Source organism: Balaenoptera ricei, chromosome 19 (assembly GCF_028023285.1).
Source record: "Balaenoptera ricei isolate mBalRic1 chromosome 19, mBalRic1.hap2, whole genome shotgun sequence".
NCBI lineage: Eukaryota > Metazoa > Chordata > Mammalia > Artiodactyla > Balaenopteridae > Balaenoptera > Balaenoptera ricei.
Genome location: NC_082657.1, coordinates 18,605,650 through 18,622,164, shown reverse-complemented (window position 1 = coordinate 18,622,164; position 16,515 = coordinate 18,605,650). Strand labels below are relative to the sequence as shown.

At 60.3% G+C, this 16,515-nt stretch overlaps 1 protein-coding gene across 1 annotated transcript; it reads right to left on the bottom strand.

Moving 5' to 3' along the window:
* Window positions 1–647: 647 nt before the first annotated feature.
* On the bottom strand, window positions 648–16,047 carry SLC7A10 (solute carrier family 7 member 10). The gene is made up of 11 exons (XM_059904413.1): window positions 15,888–16,047; window positions 6,571–6,775; window positions 4,318–4,469; window positions 3,932–4,057; window positions 3,695–3,848; window positions 2,805–2,928; window positions 2,619–2,722; window positions 2,172–2,268; window positions 1,821–1,970; window positions 1,025–1,202; window positions 648–781 (listed from the first exon to the last, which is right to left on the bottom strand). The coding sequence occupies exons 1-11, from the start codon at window positions 16,036–16,038 to the stop codon at window positions 648–650; spliced, it is 1,575 nt and encodes a 524-aa protein (XP_059760396.1). The 5' UTR covers window positions 16,039–16,047.
* Between the last annotated feature and the right edge of the window lie 468 nt (window positions 16,048–16,515).

Genomic DNA, 16,515 nt, shown 5'->3' with positions numbered 1-16,515 from the left:
AATCCATCCTGTTCTGTCTCAAAGCCTCAGTTTTCCCACCTGTAAACCAGGGCCAGGCCGTGGGCTTTGAAGTCCTGACACTCACTCCATGGGGATTTATGGGAAGAAAGGCAGTTCCAGCGGGAATCCCGGGCTCTCCTGGGTGACTGAGCCTCCAGCAGGTGTTGCAGGGCCTGGGGGAGGGGCGCACCCAGCGGCTTCCCAATCCTCCATGTCCCTTTGGGGCAGGGGTGGCTCCGGACCCCATGGTGCCAGCCCCGGAGAGGGAGTGCCTGGCTGAAGCGGCAGAGCCCCTGAATGCCAAGGGCCTCCTCCTGGGCCGGCCGGGCCCCCTTCTCCAGCCAGCTCCACGCGTGCCCCCCACGAGGGGTGCCCACCACCGAGAGGTGCCCACCAGGGACTCACCTGAGATAGGTACACCACCAGCCCTGTTTTATTCGTAGACCTTTCCAGGAAAAGCTAGCGGGGCAGCGCTGACAGGGGACCCAGTCCACATCTTCAGGGCTTCCTTACCACAGGCCTCTAAAAGTCGGGTCTCTTTTTCCCCAGGAAAGAAAATTTTTTTTTTTTTTTTTTTTTTTTGCAAAAACACCTCCTCATAAACAACATGTAAACAGAAACAGCTGCTTCAAGGCTCCACAAATGTCTCATTGTGTCTTCAAGGGCTTGTCCGTGGCGGCGGGCAGTGGGGTGGGCTGGCAGGGGCCATTTTCCTCCTCCTCCGGGGAGCCCTGGGGGTAGACCACGAAACACAGCTCCTGGCCCCAGCGTGTCATTGACTCTGAGGACAGACAGACAGGCCGACAGATGGACCCTGGGGTCTGACCCTGTGGGACAGGGGTCCTCAGGGAGCTGCCTCCTCTGCGCATGGGACCTGGACACTTGGGCCAAGCCACGGGGAGACATTTGGTGGTGGTTGGGCCCCTTGTGGCCACCGCAGCCGCCGGGAGACCCCGCTCTAGGGAGAGCCCCCAAGAGGGCTCCATCTCCAGGCCCCGCCCCGTCGGGGAGCTGCCTGGCTCACCTGTGAGTCTGTGCACACACTTTGGTTTGCTTCTCCAGAACACTCCCAGGAAGAAAATGGGCACCCCCGTGAGGATGATGATGACGCCCACCCCGCACACCATGGGCTCCGAGATGAAGCTGAAGACCAGCAGGAACGCCCAGAAGACCAAGTACGCGATGGGGACGAGGAGGTTCACCTGGGGGAGAGCGAGCGGCAGTGCCAATGGCGCAGGACCCCTGGCTCTCCTGCCCCACCACCCCGGGGGTCTGAGGCCCTTTCCCCCCGCTCCTGGGAGCTGAGGCCTGAGGGGCCCCCTTCCGCCAGCAGCCCAACGTGGCCGGCCAGTTGGCCAAATTGTTGAGGGTTTGTCAATTTCAGCGGCTCTGAGCTCCACACAGCGACTGTATGTGGACTTGCCACTCGCACTCGGCTGAAGGTGAATGATTTTTGGGTGTTTCACGTTCCAGGCACTGAGCACTTCTCCAGCTCAAGGATTTATATGCAAACGGGAGGACGTTTCTTTTAGCTCGGTTTTGGGTCTTCTGTTTTCTGTGGGCTCGTGGAATCCTGTGTGACCGTAATGTCTGAGCCTTATTTTCCTGTCCGTGAAGGGGGAGTATTCACAGCACCCACCCCACGGGGCTGCCTTAAGGACTGGATATGCCAGTGCACACAGGGCCCTGAGCCGGGCCCAGCACACGGCAAAGGCTGGCCTCACCATCGCTGCCATCGCCGCCCCTGGTGCCCAAACGGGTAAAGGGGTGGCCCTGACTGCTTCCGGCACGTGGGCTGGCTGGTCCCCTCCGGGCCTCACCTTGATGGGCCTATGGAGTGCCGGCCACCTCCAGCGCAGCACGAGCAGGCCCAGGATGGTGACGCCGTAGCAGAGGTAGTTGATGAAGGACACATAGTTGATCAGCGTGTACGTGTCTCCCACAAGCATGATGACTGCCGTGGCCCCGCCCTGGGAGAGGACTGGGCTGAGGGCTGGCTCCCACCTGCCTCCTGTCAGCCCAGCAGGGGCCCTGGGCCTGCCGACTCGGGCCAGGAGGTCAGCGAGCCCGGCCCTCCCGCCCCCACCAGGGCCAGGCCTCATCCCTGCCATTACCCACACTGCTGCGTGGCCCTGGCTCCCCGCCTCGCGAGCCTGGGTCCCCCAACTTACGCAGACGAGGAGGGCAGGGATAGGGGTGCAGTGTCTGACGTGGATCATGGCCAGCAGGCTGGGCAGGTGCCCCTCTCGGGCTCCAGAGAAGCACAGTCTGGGGGGTGGGGACAGAGGTGGGTGGGAGCCATGAGCCCAGCCTGGGGCCTCGCTGCTGGCCAGATCCCGACCTCAGCTCTAGCCCTGATGGCCCTCTTGAGCTGTCACCTCCGACTCGCTGCTCTGGGCTCCAGCAGCCCCAGTGGGCAGTTCTTCCCCTCATCTAGCCCGCCTCCCTCTTGCTTTCTGTTCCTCGCAATTGGGACCAGACATCTGTTACCGGGGAGTCCCAGCTTCAGGTGGGCCCCACCGGGCAGGACTTCACTTCCTCTGGCCCCCAGCACTGCTCGTGTGCACCAGGGCAGCTGCCTTGCCTCACCTTGACCACCCTCTCCCCAGTCCAGTCACCTGGAGGAGGTGAACAGGTAGCCATTGATCCCTCCGAAAGTGGAAAGTGCCACGGAGACGGGCATGACCCAAGAAAAGTAGCCCAGCAGCTTCTCCCCGAAGGTCTGGGTGGGCACAGAAGAGAGGTGGTGCATGAGGCGGGGCGGGGGCCGGGCAGGAGCCAGGACCAAGTGGGGCCCCACTCACCACGGCCACTGCGTTAGAGGCCAGCAGCTCCTGGGGGGACATGGCAGTGAAGTAGGCGACATTGGTGAAGGTGTACACGAAGGTCACCAGGGGGATGGAGATGAAGATGGCACGAGGTAGGTTCCTGGGGACAGTGGTGCAGTGTGTCAGCATCAGCCCTTGCGGGGCTGGGGGACGGGGCCTCAGGGTGGTGGGGAGTGGCAGGGGACCCAGCAAGGGGAGCAGCTTTGAGCCTCCATCTCCTGGGTCTGCTGGAGGCCTTGGGGCAGCGAAGGGGGCAGCACTGCTGTCTGTCTCCCCCCTAGTCCCCAGCCCAGCCTTGGCACAGGCTGGTGGGAGGAAGGGCAGATGGAGGAGGGGCCACTCATATCCTGGGGAGGGGGGCGGATCTAATGTCTGCACATGAAAAGGACATTGCATACAGCCAAAATCAGCCTTGAAAATCCTCAAAGCGCCCTTAGAGCTCAGTCCACAGACCAGGGTCCCCTGGGGCTCCCATCAGCCCCAGCTCCAGCTGTAACTGTTCACTGTCAGGGTCCCAGCTGAGCATCAGAGGGAGCCATTGGCTTCATTTTTAGGGACCATGTTGTGTGCACATGTGTAATTTTTGGCCAAATGCAAATAGCTGGATCCATTTACAGCAAGACAATGATACTCAGTGTTTCTGAGGCCCAGCAAGGGGCCGTGACTCATCCACAGCCATACAGAACAGGGTCAGGCTGGAACACAGGCGTCCGGCTGCCTTTCCAGAGCTGTTCCCGGTGGGTAGCAGTGTGGTCAGGCAGACGACCAGAGCGGCCAGAGGTGACAGCGGCTCTGTGTGGGGAGGCTGCCTCCCCCCCCCCCCGACGCCACACCCCTTCCCAGGGCCTGGCCTGAGCCCCACTCACTTCCGAGGGTCCACCAGCTCCTCGGTGACATAGTTGAGGAAGTTCCAGCCGCTGAAGGCAAAGGAGCCCTGGAGGAAGGCCAGGGCCAGGTGACCCACGGACGGCGTCATCCAGAAGTCGAAGGCGTTGCTGGGCCTCAGCTCCTCGAAGTGTCCTGGGGGTCCGGAGGTCAAGGGTCAGCGTCGTCTCCCTGGCCCTGTGCCCAGCACCCCCCCCCCCCCCACAGCCCGGCCCTACCTTGGAAGATCTGGACAAAGCCCACGCCAATGATGAGCGAGAGGGCCAGCAGCTTCCCGCCGGTGAACACGTCCTGGATGCGCGTGGCCCAGCGCACGCTCGAGCTGTTCACCCACGTCAGGAGCACTGAGGAGGAAGGGCGGGTGGCTAGGTGGGCAGGCACCCGAGGCCAAGCCCCCCGAGGTGGGCCACAGCCAAGTCCAGCCCGGGCTGCAGGAGGGCGGTGTCCCCTGCAGCAGCTGGAGTGCCAGAAGCCCGGCCCCTGAGGCCGACTTCACGGGGACTGACAGCTGGAGGGACCTCCCCCCAAAGTCCCCCCACAGGGGCAGGGAGCAGGGTGGGCCCTGGGGACAGAGGCCCAGCCCGGCCCCACGGTGGACACTCACTAAGGCAGGCCATGGAGAGCGCACGGGAAGCAGCGGCCGGGGGGATGCAGTTGGGGAACACGGGCTGCAGCACGTAGTTGGAGAAGGTCATGGAGATGACGGCCAGGCTGGTGGGGTACATGATGAGGACGGCGCTCCAGAGCAGCAGGAAGCTGGAAGGAGTGAGGGCCCCAGTGGCTCAGGCCTCCCGGCACCCTCCCAGCCAAGCGGGCCCAGATGTGTGGAGCGGGGCTGCACCCTGGGCCCCGGCACCCAGGGCTGCTGTGGGGGCCAGATACCAGCTTTGGTCCAGGGAGGCAGGGCCAACCTTGTCGAGGTCTCTGCTCTATTTATGAACTGTTTCAACAGAGACAGTGTTCAGCACAAACAGCTACGGGCTGCCCTCGGGCAGGTGTGGAGAGAGGCTCGGGAACCAAGCGCTTTTCTAATGGCCACCTAGTCCCCGGTCGCAGGCTGTTCCTGAGCTGGGGTGGGCTGTCCCGGGACCTCCAGTCACAGCTCCAGCTGTAGTTCTCAGCAGAGCCTTGTGGCTGCAGGTGGCCGACTCTGAGCTGTGATCCCCGAGGGACCGGACCTTGCAAAGACCCCTGGCTGGGGTGACAGGGATTTATATCCCATCTGCCAGAATCTCACCTCCGCAGGGTGCCCACGTGGGAGTGAGGCTCGACCTGTTCCTGGGGGCTCTGCCTGCACCCAGGGGAGTGCCTGTCCGTGGGGGTGGTCCTAGTCCCCTGTCCGTCCCACCTTGAGGGTAGGGATTGCCTCATCCAGGGACACCAAGTCCAGTGGCTTCCTCTTGGTCCTCACCTTTGCTCTGTAGCCCTGCTTCCTTACCTCTTGCTTTGCACCACCTCTCCCCCTTTGGCTTCTGGGACATCCTAGCTCCGTGACCCTCCTCCCATACTGGGTGCTCCCCTCTGCCCACCCTCGATGCTGGGTGCCCTTGGGGTGGGTCTCGGGCCCTCCTCTCCCTCCCATCTTCTTGAGTATTCCGCCACACAGCAAAATTCTTCTGCTTTCTCGGGTCCCAGGCCCCTTTGAGGACCCTCTCCCCAGAGGAGAACACCAGGGCCCCATCCTCCACTGCCCTGTTGAAGGCCCCTGACCACATCCCTCAGAACCAAACTTTAAATATTTCAGCCTAGACCTTTCCTCTGTGCTCCAGATCTGCCACCCAAGGCCTGATTCAGCGTCTCCCCAGACATGCCACAGACCCCACCTGTGTGGCAAACCCCAACCTAAAATCTCCCTCTCCCCATCCCAGGAACCACCATCTATGGAGTCTCTCCAAGCCTCTCCTTCATGCCACAGTGGCCACCATGTCCTCCCAATTTAGACTCCTATATGGTTCTGGAATCTTCCTGTACCTTTGTTCTGGCCCTCAGCATGGCTCAGCTGGATAGCTGCAATACCTTTGATGGCCCTCCACCTACAGGCTGCCCCGTCCCAGACAAGCCCCGTCGTCTACGATGGACCTGACCTTGCCTGTGGCCATGGCAGACAGACGGAGCTCGCCCAGGCCACCACCCTCTGTATGTGCTACCCCTCCTCACTGGTCGGCCAACAAAACCCCACCCTTCCTCCAAGCCTTGGCACAAATGTGGTTTTTACTGGGAGTCTTCTCTGGGTGGTGGGCACCCTGTTCTCTTGGCTGCTGGGCTGCAGCCTCTCACATATCTTCAAAGCAAGGCTCCTCCTGGTCTTAATCACATTTGAAGGATTATTTCCCTTCCGTACTGTAAGCAACTTGAGGCCCAGGATGGATCTTTTTATCATTGCGTCCTGGCCCTCAGCACACAGTAGGTGCTCAGCTAATGTTCACGGTGAATAAAGGAACATCGGGAGCTATTTAAAGGGGCCCTCTTGCAGGGTGTTGATAGGACTATCATGCCCTCCATCCTGCATTTAGTTTACTAACGTCAAGGTGTCCCTGACTGGATGTTGGCATGATCTAGAGGTTTCCATAGTAAGGTCCTCCCCACCCATAAGCACCTGGGTGGGGAGTGGGGCTTAGAGGAGCTCTATTTAAAAGGAAGAACAGAGAGGTCAAGGGGCCAGCTGGAGTGCGGTGGGCATTGGTCCCGCCCACCCTGGCCTTAGAAGGCTGCCCAACACCTCCCCGTCCCTCCATCCACTCCCATGACCTCCCTGCGATGTGAGAAGCAGAAGAGGACACCGGGGTCCTGGGCCCGGCTGGTCATCCACGCTGGAGAGGCTGTCCCCACCCCACAGCTGCTGGTGCCCCACACTCACCCAGCCAGGCCCCCGAAGATCTCGGTGACATAGGCGTAGTCCCCACCAGACTTGGGGATGGCGACTCCCAGCTCCGCGTAGCAGAGTGAGCCCAAGGCAGTGATGCCCCCACCCAGGACCCAGACGAAGAGGGCCAGACCCACGGAGCCACAGTGCTCCAGGACCCCCTTGGGGGAGATGAAGATGCCCGAGCCGATGATGTTTCCTGTGGGGGGGAAGAGGTGGGGAGGCATCAGGTCTGGGAGCCCCCAGCAGGGCAGCCTCTCTGTGCAGCTCCAGATGCTGCAGTGAGGAGGGGAGCCCGGGCTGCTCCCTCAAGGAGGAGGGTGGGCCTGGAGGCATGTGGATGCCATGGGTCCCTCAAACCCTGCAAGTCCCACTCTGGCCACCTCATCTCCCCTCCCCAGCCCCTGGCATGGGGAGTGGCACTTTGTCCAGACAGGCTCCCCTGCCAGAGATGGGTCCTGTTCCGAGCTCCTCTGCCCCCAACTAACAACCATGAGGTGGGGCAAGCACAAGCAGTGGCAGAGTGGCAGACGCTCCTGTGCATCCCCACAGGGCCCAGGCCCAGCCCCTCGCCCCTGGCCAAGGCCTCCAGGCTTGTCAGCCTCCAGCCACCTGGCTTCCTCCCAACCTGGCCAGAGCTGTCCACCTAAAGCAAGACCTTGACCATGATACTCTCTTGCCACCTTCCTATTGGCCGAAATCCAAACTCATGGAGTGGCTTGGGGACTGGCACCTCCTCCATGAAGCCCTCCTTGACCACACTGGTAAGGCTCCTCCTCCCACTTCACAGCCCCAGACCCTGCTCCGTACTTTATTTCTTTATCTTCCATCTCCTCTTTCCCTATTAGATAGCCCTTTGCTTGCTGGGCTCCTCCCTGACCTAGGACCCATGCTGTGGACACAGACTCGGAAGAGACCTCGTTTCCTGGCATTGTTAAAATGTTTCAGGTCCTGGGCAAGGGTCAGTGGGGTGAGGGAGAGGAGCTGGTGCATTTTCAGGGCTGGGGGTTGCTTAGCAGCCATCGCGGAAGGGATGGGGTGGATGATGGCAGGCTGGCAGGACTCAGTTGGCTCAGCCTGGGGTATGGACACAGATGCCTCTCCCTTGGGAACAGCCCACTGGTTGCAAACAGGGGTCACTGCTCTAATCCTAGGACTACAGTGGGAAACTCTGGCTGGGGCTCAGGAGGCCGGGAACCTCTCCCCACTCATGTCACCTCTTGAGTCCCATCTATACAATGGGACTGTTGTGAGGATTCAGCGAGGTACTGTACGGGAAGCCTCAGCTCATTTCACAGCTGTATCCAGATGTCCTTTGCATCTTTGCGTGATTCTGTGTGTACCGTCTGCGACCTCACCTGGGGCCTCCAGCACACAGTTGGTGCTCAATACACATCTGTTGAGCAGACTACAGGATGAGTGAATGGCCTGATGCCCAAAGTGGCACCAATGCCACTGAAGGACTGACCTCCTCCTCTGTGAAGTGGGGGGCAGCAGTCTCCACTCGGCCCTCCCAGAAGGGGACTGTGGGCAGGAGCAGAGGGGGAGGCTAGCTTCCAAGGCTTGGGTGCCAGTGGACTCTGCCAGGTCATGGGTCACAGAAGGCCTGGCCTGCCCCTGGGCTGAGTCTGAGTTTTGCAAGTATGGGCACTGTGGGGCACTCATGGGGTCTGGGAGCAGAACAATGGGAAACGCTCAGAGGGCCAAGCTGGGGGCTGCAGAGCAGGTTCCCAGGATGAGCAAAACGCTGAGTGCCCACTTAGTCCTGAGCTCCCTGGCAGTTAGGGCAAAGTGGGCAATGTTCTGCGTTACCCGGGTCTCATCATCCGTGCAAATGAATCAGGTCACATCACTGGTGATTTGGACTAGGGCCTGCCCAAGAGGAAATAATCCCAGAACCCACAGGCCACATGAAGAAAAAAGCAACACTGCTGGGACCCGGGGCTCAGCCCCTCCACGAGATGGCCCCACCTGCTGGGGCCCTGGGGGGGAGCACAGGTCCATCAGGGCAGACCCTGCCTGATCCACCTGCCAGGCCCACAGGCGGGTCTGGACGAGGACACAGCTGGGGCCGCCCATCTGCATGCGTTCCCTGTCCACAGTCCTACCCCACCCCCACCCGGCCGGCACAGATTTCCAGTCTGGACGGCCACGACGCCCCACTTGGTTTTCTAGTCACGTCCCAGGAGCCCTAAATACATCCAGATAAGGAGGAAAGAATTCCTGTCTCCCAGCCCCAGAGGTAAGCTGTGCCCTCAGCTCGCTTCCAGGGAGAGAGGGGCCGCTTCCTTCATCTCCCACGGGGCCCAGGGCCTGGGTGGGCTATTAGGCTTCTAAAGAGCCTTTGCGTTTGCTCTATCCGGCAGTAGAGCCTCTGTTCTCAGGACCTGGTGGAGTGGGATTTGCCAAAAGCCAGGGAGGTTGGAAGCCAGTGGGGGCTGGGTGGCCTTGGAAGGAGCTGGGTGCATCCAGGGCCCTGAGCCACCCACCCCGTGGGGACGCCCACCACCGTACACAACTCAGCCTGATGGGGCCTCGCGAGTGTAGCCCTCGGGGAAGCCACACCTGGCACCTGTCCTCCAAGGCTGGGATTTGAAAGGGACACATCACTCGTCTGTGCCCAGCGGCTGAAGACTCGGGGGATGGGCCAGGGGTGAGGACTGCTATTGTTTTAGACACATGGCCGCAAGCTACAGTGCAGGACTTCTCCCCACGTGGCTCAAAGGAACACATGTGCCAGCAGGTGTCTCTGAGCTCTCTGGGGGCCTCTTCCTCTGGGCCTGGACAGCCTCCAGCACCTGCCTCAGGTTTGTGCTGGAAGGTGGCAGAAAACCCCATCGAGGTCCACTGGCTGCTCTTGGCACCATGTGGGCTGGACGGGGCTCTGCAAGGAGCAAGAGGGGCGGTAGGCTTGGGTGAGGGGCAGAGGGCCGGGAGGAGGAGGGACGCTGCTGAGGACGGGCGTGGGCGTCTCCAGCACTGAATGATTTCAGGAGGTGTGGAGAAGGGACCGTGGGACTGTAAGGCAGTGCTGCAGAGGAACCTGCCCATGCCTCCTGGTGGTGGGTCCAGGCCTCCCTTCCCAGCCCTCACGTTCAGGTCCAGCAGAATCAGCTCTGCCCGACTGGGTGAACTGCAGTGGACAAGCCCAGCCCTTGGGGCATCCTGCTCTGGAGGAAGAGGAGGAGGGGCAGGCACCACAGACTGTGGGATGGGCCGGGAGATGTTGCTGAGCACCTGGTCAGGTGTCTGATTGACGGCAGGGGATTGACGGCAGGCTGGAGAAATGTGGGTTCCGAGACCTCCGTGTTCCCGTCCACCCAGTGGGACGGCTGCTCTGTGGTCCCCGCAGGTCCTTGGCAGGGCCAGAGCTCCCAGGAAGGTGGGTGAGGATGTGAGTCCCTCAACTAGGGGGCCCCCCTCCAGTCTCCTCCCGCCCCTCTTCCCTCAGGCCAAGCTGGGTGGTTTTTATCACATTAAGATGTGTGGCCTGATGGGGCTTACCCGGTCCGTGAAGGAACGAAGAAAGAACCATTGTTCCCCCGGCTGCAGCGGTGAGTGCTGACCTATTTCTGGGAGGCATGAGCCGACCACGGAGGTCACAGGGGTGGACTGCGGAGGTCGTGTGGGTGGAAGGGGCCAGCTGCCCTCGGTGTGTGTGTGGGGAATGTGCAGAGTCGGATTTGGGGGAGGGGCCAGGGAGGTCCTGTCAGGCTGCTGGCACCACCCCTCATCCCTAGAACACTTTCAGGAGTCTGTTGTGTGACCTCAGGCCCGTGCTGCTCCCTGGGCCTCAGTTTCCCCTTGTGCCAGGAAGGGCCACTGGGCTAGGGGGCAGCAGAGGGCTGGTGCGACACTGACTTTGGCTGAGGCACTGCTGGGCAGGAGGGACGCGTCCTGCACATCTGCACGGGGCCCGAGGAAACACAGTTTCTGCTTGGGGCCCTCTGTCCCGCATTGTGGCAGGTCTCTCCCCAGCTCACTGGCTTCCCAGAAGCAACACCACCCCCAGTAAGCCCTCCCTGATCTCCCATCCTGATTCCTATAACCTGGCCCCTGCTCCTCTCCCATGGTACCCGCAGTATGGCCAGGAAGTGACTCCTTTATTTGCCATCCTGGGTGGACTCTGCATTCCCAGAGGGCAGGGTCTGTGCCCTGGCCTGCTGAGATGAGAAGTCCAAGCCCCCTAGAAGGACAGGGAGCCCCCGGGACCTAGGTCCCCTTACACGCGTCTGGCCTATGCCTGCCTCTTCAGCGAGCAGGGCCATGGCGGGGCCTCCTCCTGCCACGCTGGCCTGCTGGCCTGGCAGAGAGTAGCTCAGAGCTCCTGGGCCTGATCAGGGGCTGGCCATGGGCCAGGCCTCCTTCTCTTGTCCTGGGCAATGCGTCCCAGCACCTCCCTGTTAGGATGTGACCCATGAGGGCTCTGGGGAAGAGCTCCAAATCCCCGCTGGTAAGTCCCAAGGCCCCTGAGGCCATGGGCAGGGCCAATTACTAGTTGAGAACCCCTACATCTGGGTCCGAATCCCAGATCCCTCATGGCGGGAGGCTGTGGACAAGGTACTTCACTCTCCGAACCTTCTTATCTGTAAGATGGGGAGACGAGGCAGTGATGTGGGTCTGTTCCCACACTGCCTGCTACATCAGAGGCCCCAGGAAGTGCTTATGGGTCTCACTATAGTCATCTACCTTGGAGACACCCCAGGCCACCCAAGCTGGCCTTTGGATCTGAACCCTATGGGACCTCAACACCCTGGGGTCAGCGGCCAGAGCCCTGCTTTGGGGGCCCTGCTATTGCTCTGGGTGAAGCCTGTGACTCCCAGCACAGTGTCCTTATGGTGAGCATGGCAGGCCCCCCTCTAGGGGGACAGCAGTGCCCGCTGAGGTGTTGGCAGAACTCCAGGGAGGTGAGTGGGGACGTTTCCAGGGCATGCCTGGAATTGCCAATTGGTCAGCGTGCGCCTCCGGCCTAACCCACTTTCCTTTCGAGAGAGGGATGACCAGGAGTGTGGAACTCTCTCCCCGGGACCTGCTCATCTCACAGTCTTCCCAGGTCAATTAATGGCAAACCATGCTCCCAGCTGCTCAGGCCCCAACCTGCTGTCACCCAGACTCCACTCTGCTATACCTTGTGTCCAGTTCAACACATTTGGCTCAATCTTCCAAACACACCTAGGACTGAACCTCCTCTCAGCACCACCACTGCTGCCACCCTGCTCTGAACCACCATCATCTCTTACCCAGGTGACTCAAGTACCCTCCCGACTGGGCTTCCAGCTTCTGCCTCTTCTGCCCACAGCCTCTTCTCCACAGTAAGCCCCAGGCCATGCCATGCCCTGCCGTGCCACCACATCCCATCCCACCCCACGCCATCCCATCCCATCCCATCCCATCTCATCCCACCCCATGCCATCCCATCCCAACACATCCCATCCCATCCCACACCACGCCATCCCATCCCATCCTACCCCATGCCATCCCATCCCAACACATCCCATCCCATCCCAACACATCCCATCCCATCCCACACCACGCCATCCCATCCCATCCTACCCCATGCCATCCCATGCCATCCCTCTTCTGCCCAAAGCCCTGACAAAGAGAAAAAGGCAAAGTCTTTACTGTGGCTGCAAGGCCTACACAGACTGCACTCCATCTCACTCCTGACTCATCTCCTACCTACAATCCTCCCTCCTTCATTTTCTCACCTTAGCACTTATCATTACCCTGGCAGCTAAACATTCAGCTTGTTTATCTTGCTTGCTCTTTGACTTCCATGCTGGAACGTCAGCTCCCGGAGGACAGGGATTTTGTCCGTCTTGTTCCCTGTTGTGTCTCCAGCACCTAGAACAGTGCCCAGCACTGTCCAGTACCTAACTGTTGAATAGATGAATGAGCGTGACCAGAGCTAGCAGGCCCCATCCGTGTAGCCAGAGCTGCTTCAGCCCCCAACGGTGTCTTAGAGCACACCAAGGGCATCTGACCCTGGGCTGGTTGCAGCCTCAGGTCCCCAGTTTCCTCATCTGTAAATTGGGGCTATGGTGAGGTACAGCCGGCCTCCTGTGTGGTTTTATGTCCCCTCAGGGTCCTGGGGAGGATGGGTTGGGGTTCTGGAGAGGGCTATCCTCTGAGCAGCCCAGCACCTCCAGCCCCAGAGACAACGGAGGGACCTGGCCATGGCTGGATGAGTAGAGATTGGCTCCTAAGGAGACAGGGTTCATGAAGGGGGTCCCTGAGTCCTAGAACATACTAGAGCCTGATTCACAAACATGGGCTGGATATTTAAGTCAAAGGGAGAGAGCGAAGGACAGGACAGTCTGGTCAGCAGACCTGGCTGATTCCCACTCTGCTGAACCCAGGCACGACCCTTCCTTGGGTGTGGATGGGGAGGGAGCTGGTTGTGGTCCCTGAGTCAGGACAAGAGACCCTGTACATACAGCCCTGGGTGGGGGTGGGGGAGTCAGAGGCTATTTCTCTGTCCACCTGTTTGTTCACCTACCCATAGTAGAGTGGGGAGCTCACTAAATCCTGGTTGGATGAGCTCCCAGCTCAATCCTCAACCTTCCCCCATCATGGGCTCTGCATCTGGCCCCAATTTTGCCCTGCACCAGAGCAGTGTGAAGAAGGGCACTGGATTGGGAGAAGAGTCCAATTCTGGTTCCAAATTCCGAGTCCACCACTTGCAGCATTGTCATTTAACTTCCAACCTCAGTTTCTACATCTGTAAAATGGGTATAAAAATTCCCATCTTGCAAGGCAGGTAATCAAATGAGATAAAGGGAGAACATGTTTTCATAATGTAGTAAGGTGTGTTTTTCTGAATAGGTATTGGATGTGGTGATGTCTTGCACAGTCCCTGCCCCAGAAGGCTCTTTTTCCTCCAGGCTGGCCCGTTCCCCTCCAGTTGTGCTTGCTGCAGCCAGCAGGTGCTGTCCTAAACACATTTTAAGTGGAGTCTTGTTCTAGCCCAAAGCCCTTTTATGTCATTCCATTCCTACTCGTCAGCCTGGGGCAGGAGTTACAAGGGGAGAGAATTATCGGATCTTCTGGGAGGATCTATTTGGAAGTTTTGGAGATAATAAGCTGCTATCAAACAAGAAAGATTATGGAGGAAGCTATAAAGTTTTCAAGACTTTTAAGGCTAAACTATGACACTCAGCAGACATTTTTTACTTTGACCAGGCTCCCCAGGGCAGGAAAGTGGGGAAAGATGTGGGAGTCCGGGCTCCTGGAACAGTGAAAGGGCAGGAAGTGGGGGCTTTCACGGCATCAGGCTGGGGAGGGCAGTGCAGTGATTCAGCCCACCCCTGCCTCCTCTGTCATCTGCCACCTTCTGGACCAGGTCCATCTTCCCCTTGTCTGTCTCCTGCCCAGCCCAGCCTCCTGCCTGCTGAAACCCCTCAAGGCTCCCCAAGCAGGCTTGTAGGACCACCCCTGAGTGTCCTGGGCTGAAGTCAGGTCATCTGGGTTCTGTTCCTGAGTCTGCCACTCTTGGCTAAGTCACTCCTAACCCCAGCTCAGTCCTCAAGGCCTGAAGCCAAGGCGGCAGTGGACCTGGAACAGCAAAAATGGTATGAAAAGTGGGGGAGCTGTAAGGGCAGAGCTGCGCTGCACAGAAAAATTCTTGCAGAATTAGCCTCATCCACTCCCACCATCACCACTAGGGCCCTCTTTTGAGGAGAGAGGAGCCAGCAGCCTCTGCCTGACCTAAGGGGGATGGGATGTGGGGAGGAGGAAGAGTAGGAATACAGCTCGAGGGTGCTGGGTTTAGCTGAGGCAGCCCAGCAAGTACCACGTCTCTCCCTGCACCTGCCGGGCACTGTAGCTGGCTCCAGACACAGTCAGCCTCTTGACCCCAAGGCCCACCCATGATGTATGAGCTTCCTCTTCCTGAGGGCACAGCTCCTGGAGAGGGTGTGGGCCAGGGCAAAGCTCTAACCAGTACCCTGGCCAAATCCCTGGAACCAGCCCTTCCTCCCAGCAGTCAAGCAGGAGCACTCTTGGCCAAGAAGGTCTCTGGACCAGATCGGGACCAGCTCCTAGAAGACACCTTTCCAGGTGCAAGTGGGTGAGACAGAGAGGTACCTGCACAGGCGCTGTGTGCTGGGGCAATTCTCAGTGCGAGTGCAGGGGATGACCAAGAGCTAGACCCCAACCTTGGCCCAGGAGCTCCCAGTGTGGGGGCAGAGGAGGAGGAGGTGAAGACACCAGTCTGCCCTCCTGAGCCCCCAACTTTTTCCATCTCCAAGGGTCTGAGGATGGGTGGGCAGTGAATGCACAAGCAGCACCCACTGGCTGGGGAGGGGAAGACTGGGCAGTTGGTAAAGTGAGAGCAGTCAAGACCCTTGCCATTCATCCTTCCAGCCTGTGTCTCCTGGGACACAGGAGATGGAACAGACTTCTCCCACGAGGGTCTCTGAGGCACCTGGTGTGGATACAGGCACAGGTCTGGGTTAGCCAGTTCCTGAGGCATCCGTGTTCTTGACTTGGGACAGAAGGCGGAAAACCCCACCACCGTTCTCACTGTGCCCTGAGCCCTCTGCCTACCCAGAAGACCCAAATGGGGGCACGATGCACAGACTCATTCTCAGGTGGGGAAGCTGGGCTAGAGAGTGAGAGGATGCAAGTGGGATCCCAGCCCAGGAAGCAGTTGGCCTTTCGAAGGCTGGGTCTGCCCACCCCAGCTGGGCCTCCCCCGGTCACTGGCTGCTCCTCCCCCTCCGCCAGGGTCCTGCTGCAGAATTCTGCACTAATTATATACTCCGAACCGATTCCCCTCTGGGCTGGCTCTCCCTGTCCAGGCTACCCACAGTCCTTCCTGCTTGCGAAGAATAAATCACTCACACTGCCCGGCACCTGGACCCTGCACACAGTAGGAACTCAGTTTAAGCCACAAGACCCAGAACTTGGGGCCTTAGCGGGGGTCAGCTTACCGAGTTCCCACACTTGCAAGACTCCTGCACTCAAGGCAGGACCACAGCCATCTCCATGCTATAGACGAGAAGACTGAGGGCAACTGCCTTGCGGAAGTCCATGGCGAAGTAAAGGCAGGAGGAGGATTCCAGCTGTGGATGGGACCTGCACCTCCTTCAAGCGCAAAAATTCGGGGCACTTGGGGAGGTGGAAACAAGAAGCCCTGTGGCTGCTGTGTGAGGGGAGACACCGCAGGTGCCCCGGGCAGGCATCCCGTCATCCACGTTCCACCGTCTCAGACCGGTAGGCGCGCCCGGAGAGGGGTGCTCCTTGCTCCGAACCGCCGTGAGCCTTAGGCCCTACCGCCCCAGGCACCCGCCCGCCCCGCGCCCGCTCACCGATGATGATGGTGCAGGCGCTCACCAGCCCGATCTCCTTCTTGAGCGCCACCCGCTCCGAGGCGCCGGGCCCGGGGCCCGGGCCGGGGGAGGGCGAGGGAGCAGGGCCCGGGTTCCCGCGCCCGCTCGGCTGCTGCGTGTGGCCGGCCATGTCGCTGTCCCGCCTCGTCCCAGCTCCCTGCGCTGCCCCGTCTGTCCGACCAGCCGCCAGTCAGTCCGTCCGTCCGGCTGTCGGTGCGCGCCGCTCTCGCAGCCCGGACAGCGCCCACAGGCGGGCGCATGCGCTGGCGCGGGGCCCTGGCCCCGAGCCCCGGCCCGCGGGGACCAGGGAGGGGCGGAAGGAGGACCGGCCAGCAGCCCCCTCCCCCACCTTCCTTAAAGGGAACTCCCCCCGTGGCCCCCACCCTCCCAACGCGGGCCTAGAAGGAAGGAGAGGATTTGGGGCAGACCTAGGAAGAACTTCCTGGACCCAAGAAGACCTAGGAAGAAGGCCTGGGGTGGGGGCGGGGGAGCAGGGCTCAAAGGCAGGACTCTCCCTGCCCTCAAGGAGACTGAGGAAGCTGGCAAAAATAATAGCCGTCTGTGTATTGAGACCTGCTGTGCGCCAGAGCTGCCATACTCCTTAAAT

Coding starts and splice junctions, on each gene's coding strand:
- SLC7A10 (XM_059904413.1), bottom strand. CDS start 16,038: ATGGCCGGCCACACGCAGCAGCCGAGCGGGCGCGGGAACCCGGGCCCT. Junction 4,470..6,570: donor ATCTTCGGGGGCCTGGCTGG/GTGAGTGTGGGG, acceptor CACTCCTTCCAG/CTTCCTGCTGCTCTGGAGCG. Junction 2,269..2,618: donor TACCTGTTCACCTCCTCCAG/GTGACTGGACTG, acceptor CCCACCCCCCAG/ACTGTGCTTCTCTGGAGCCC.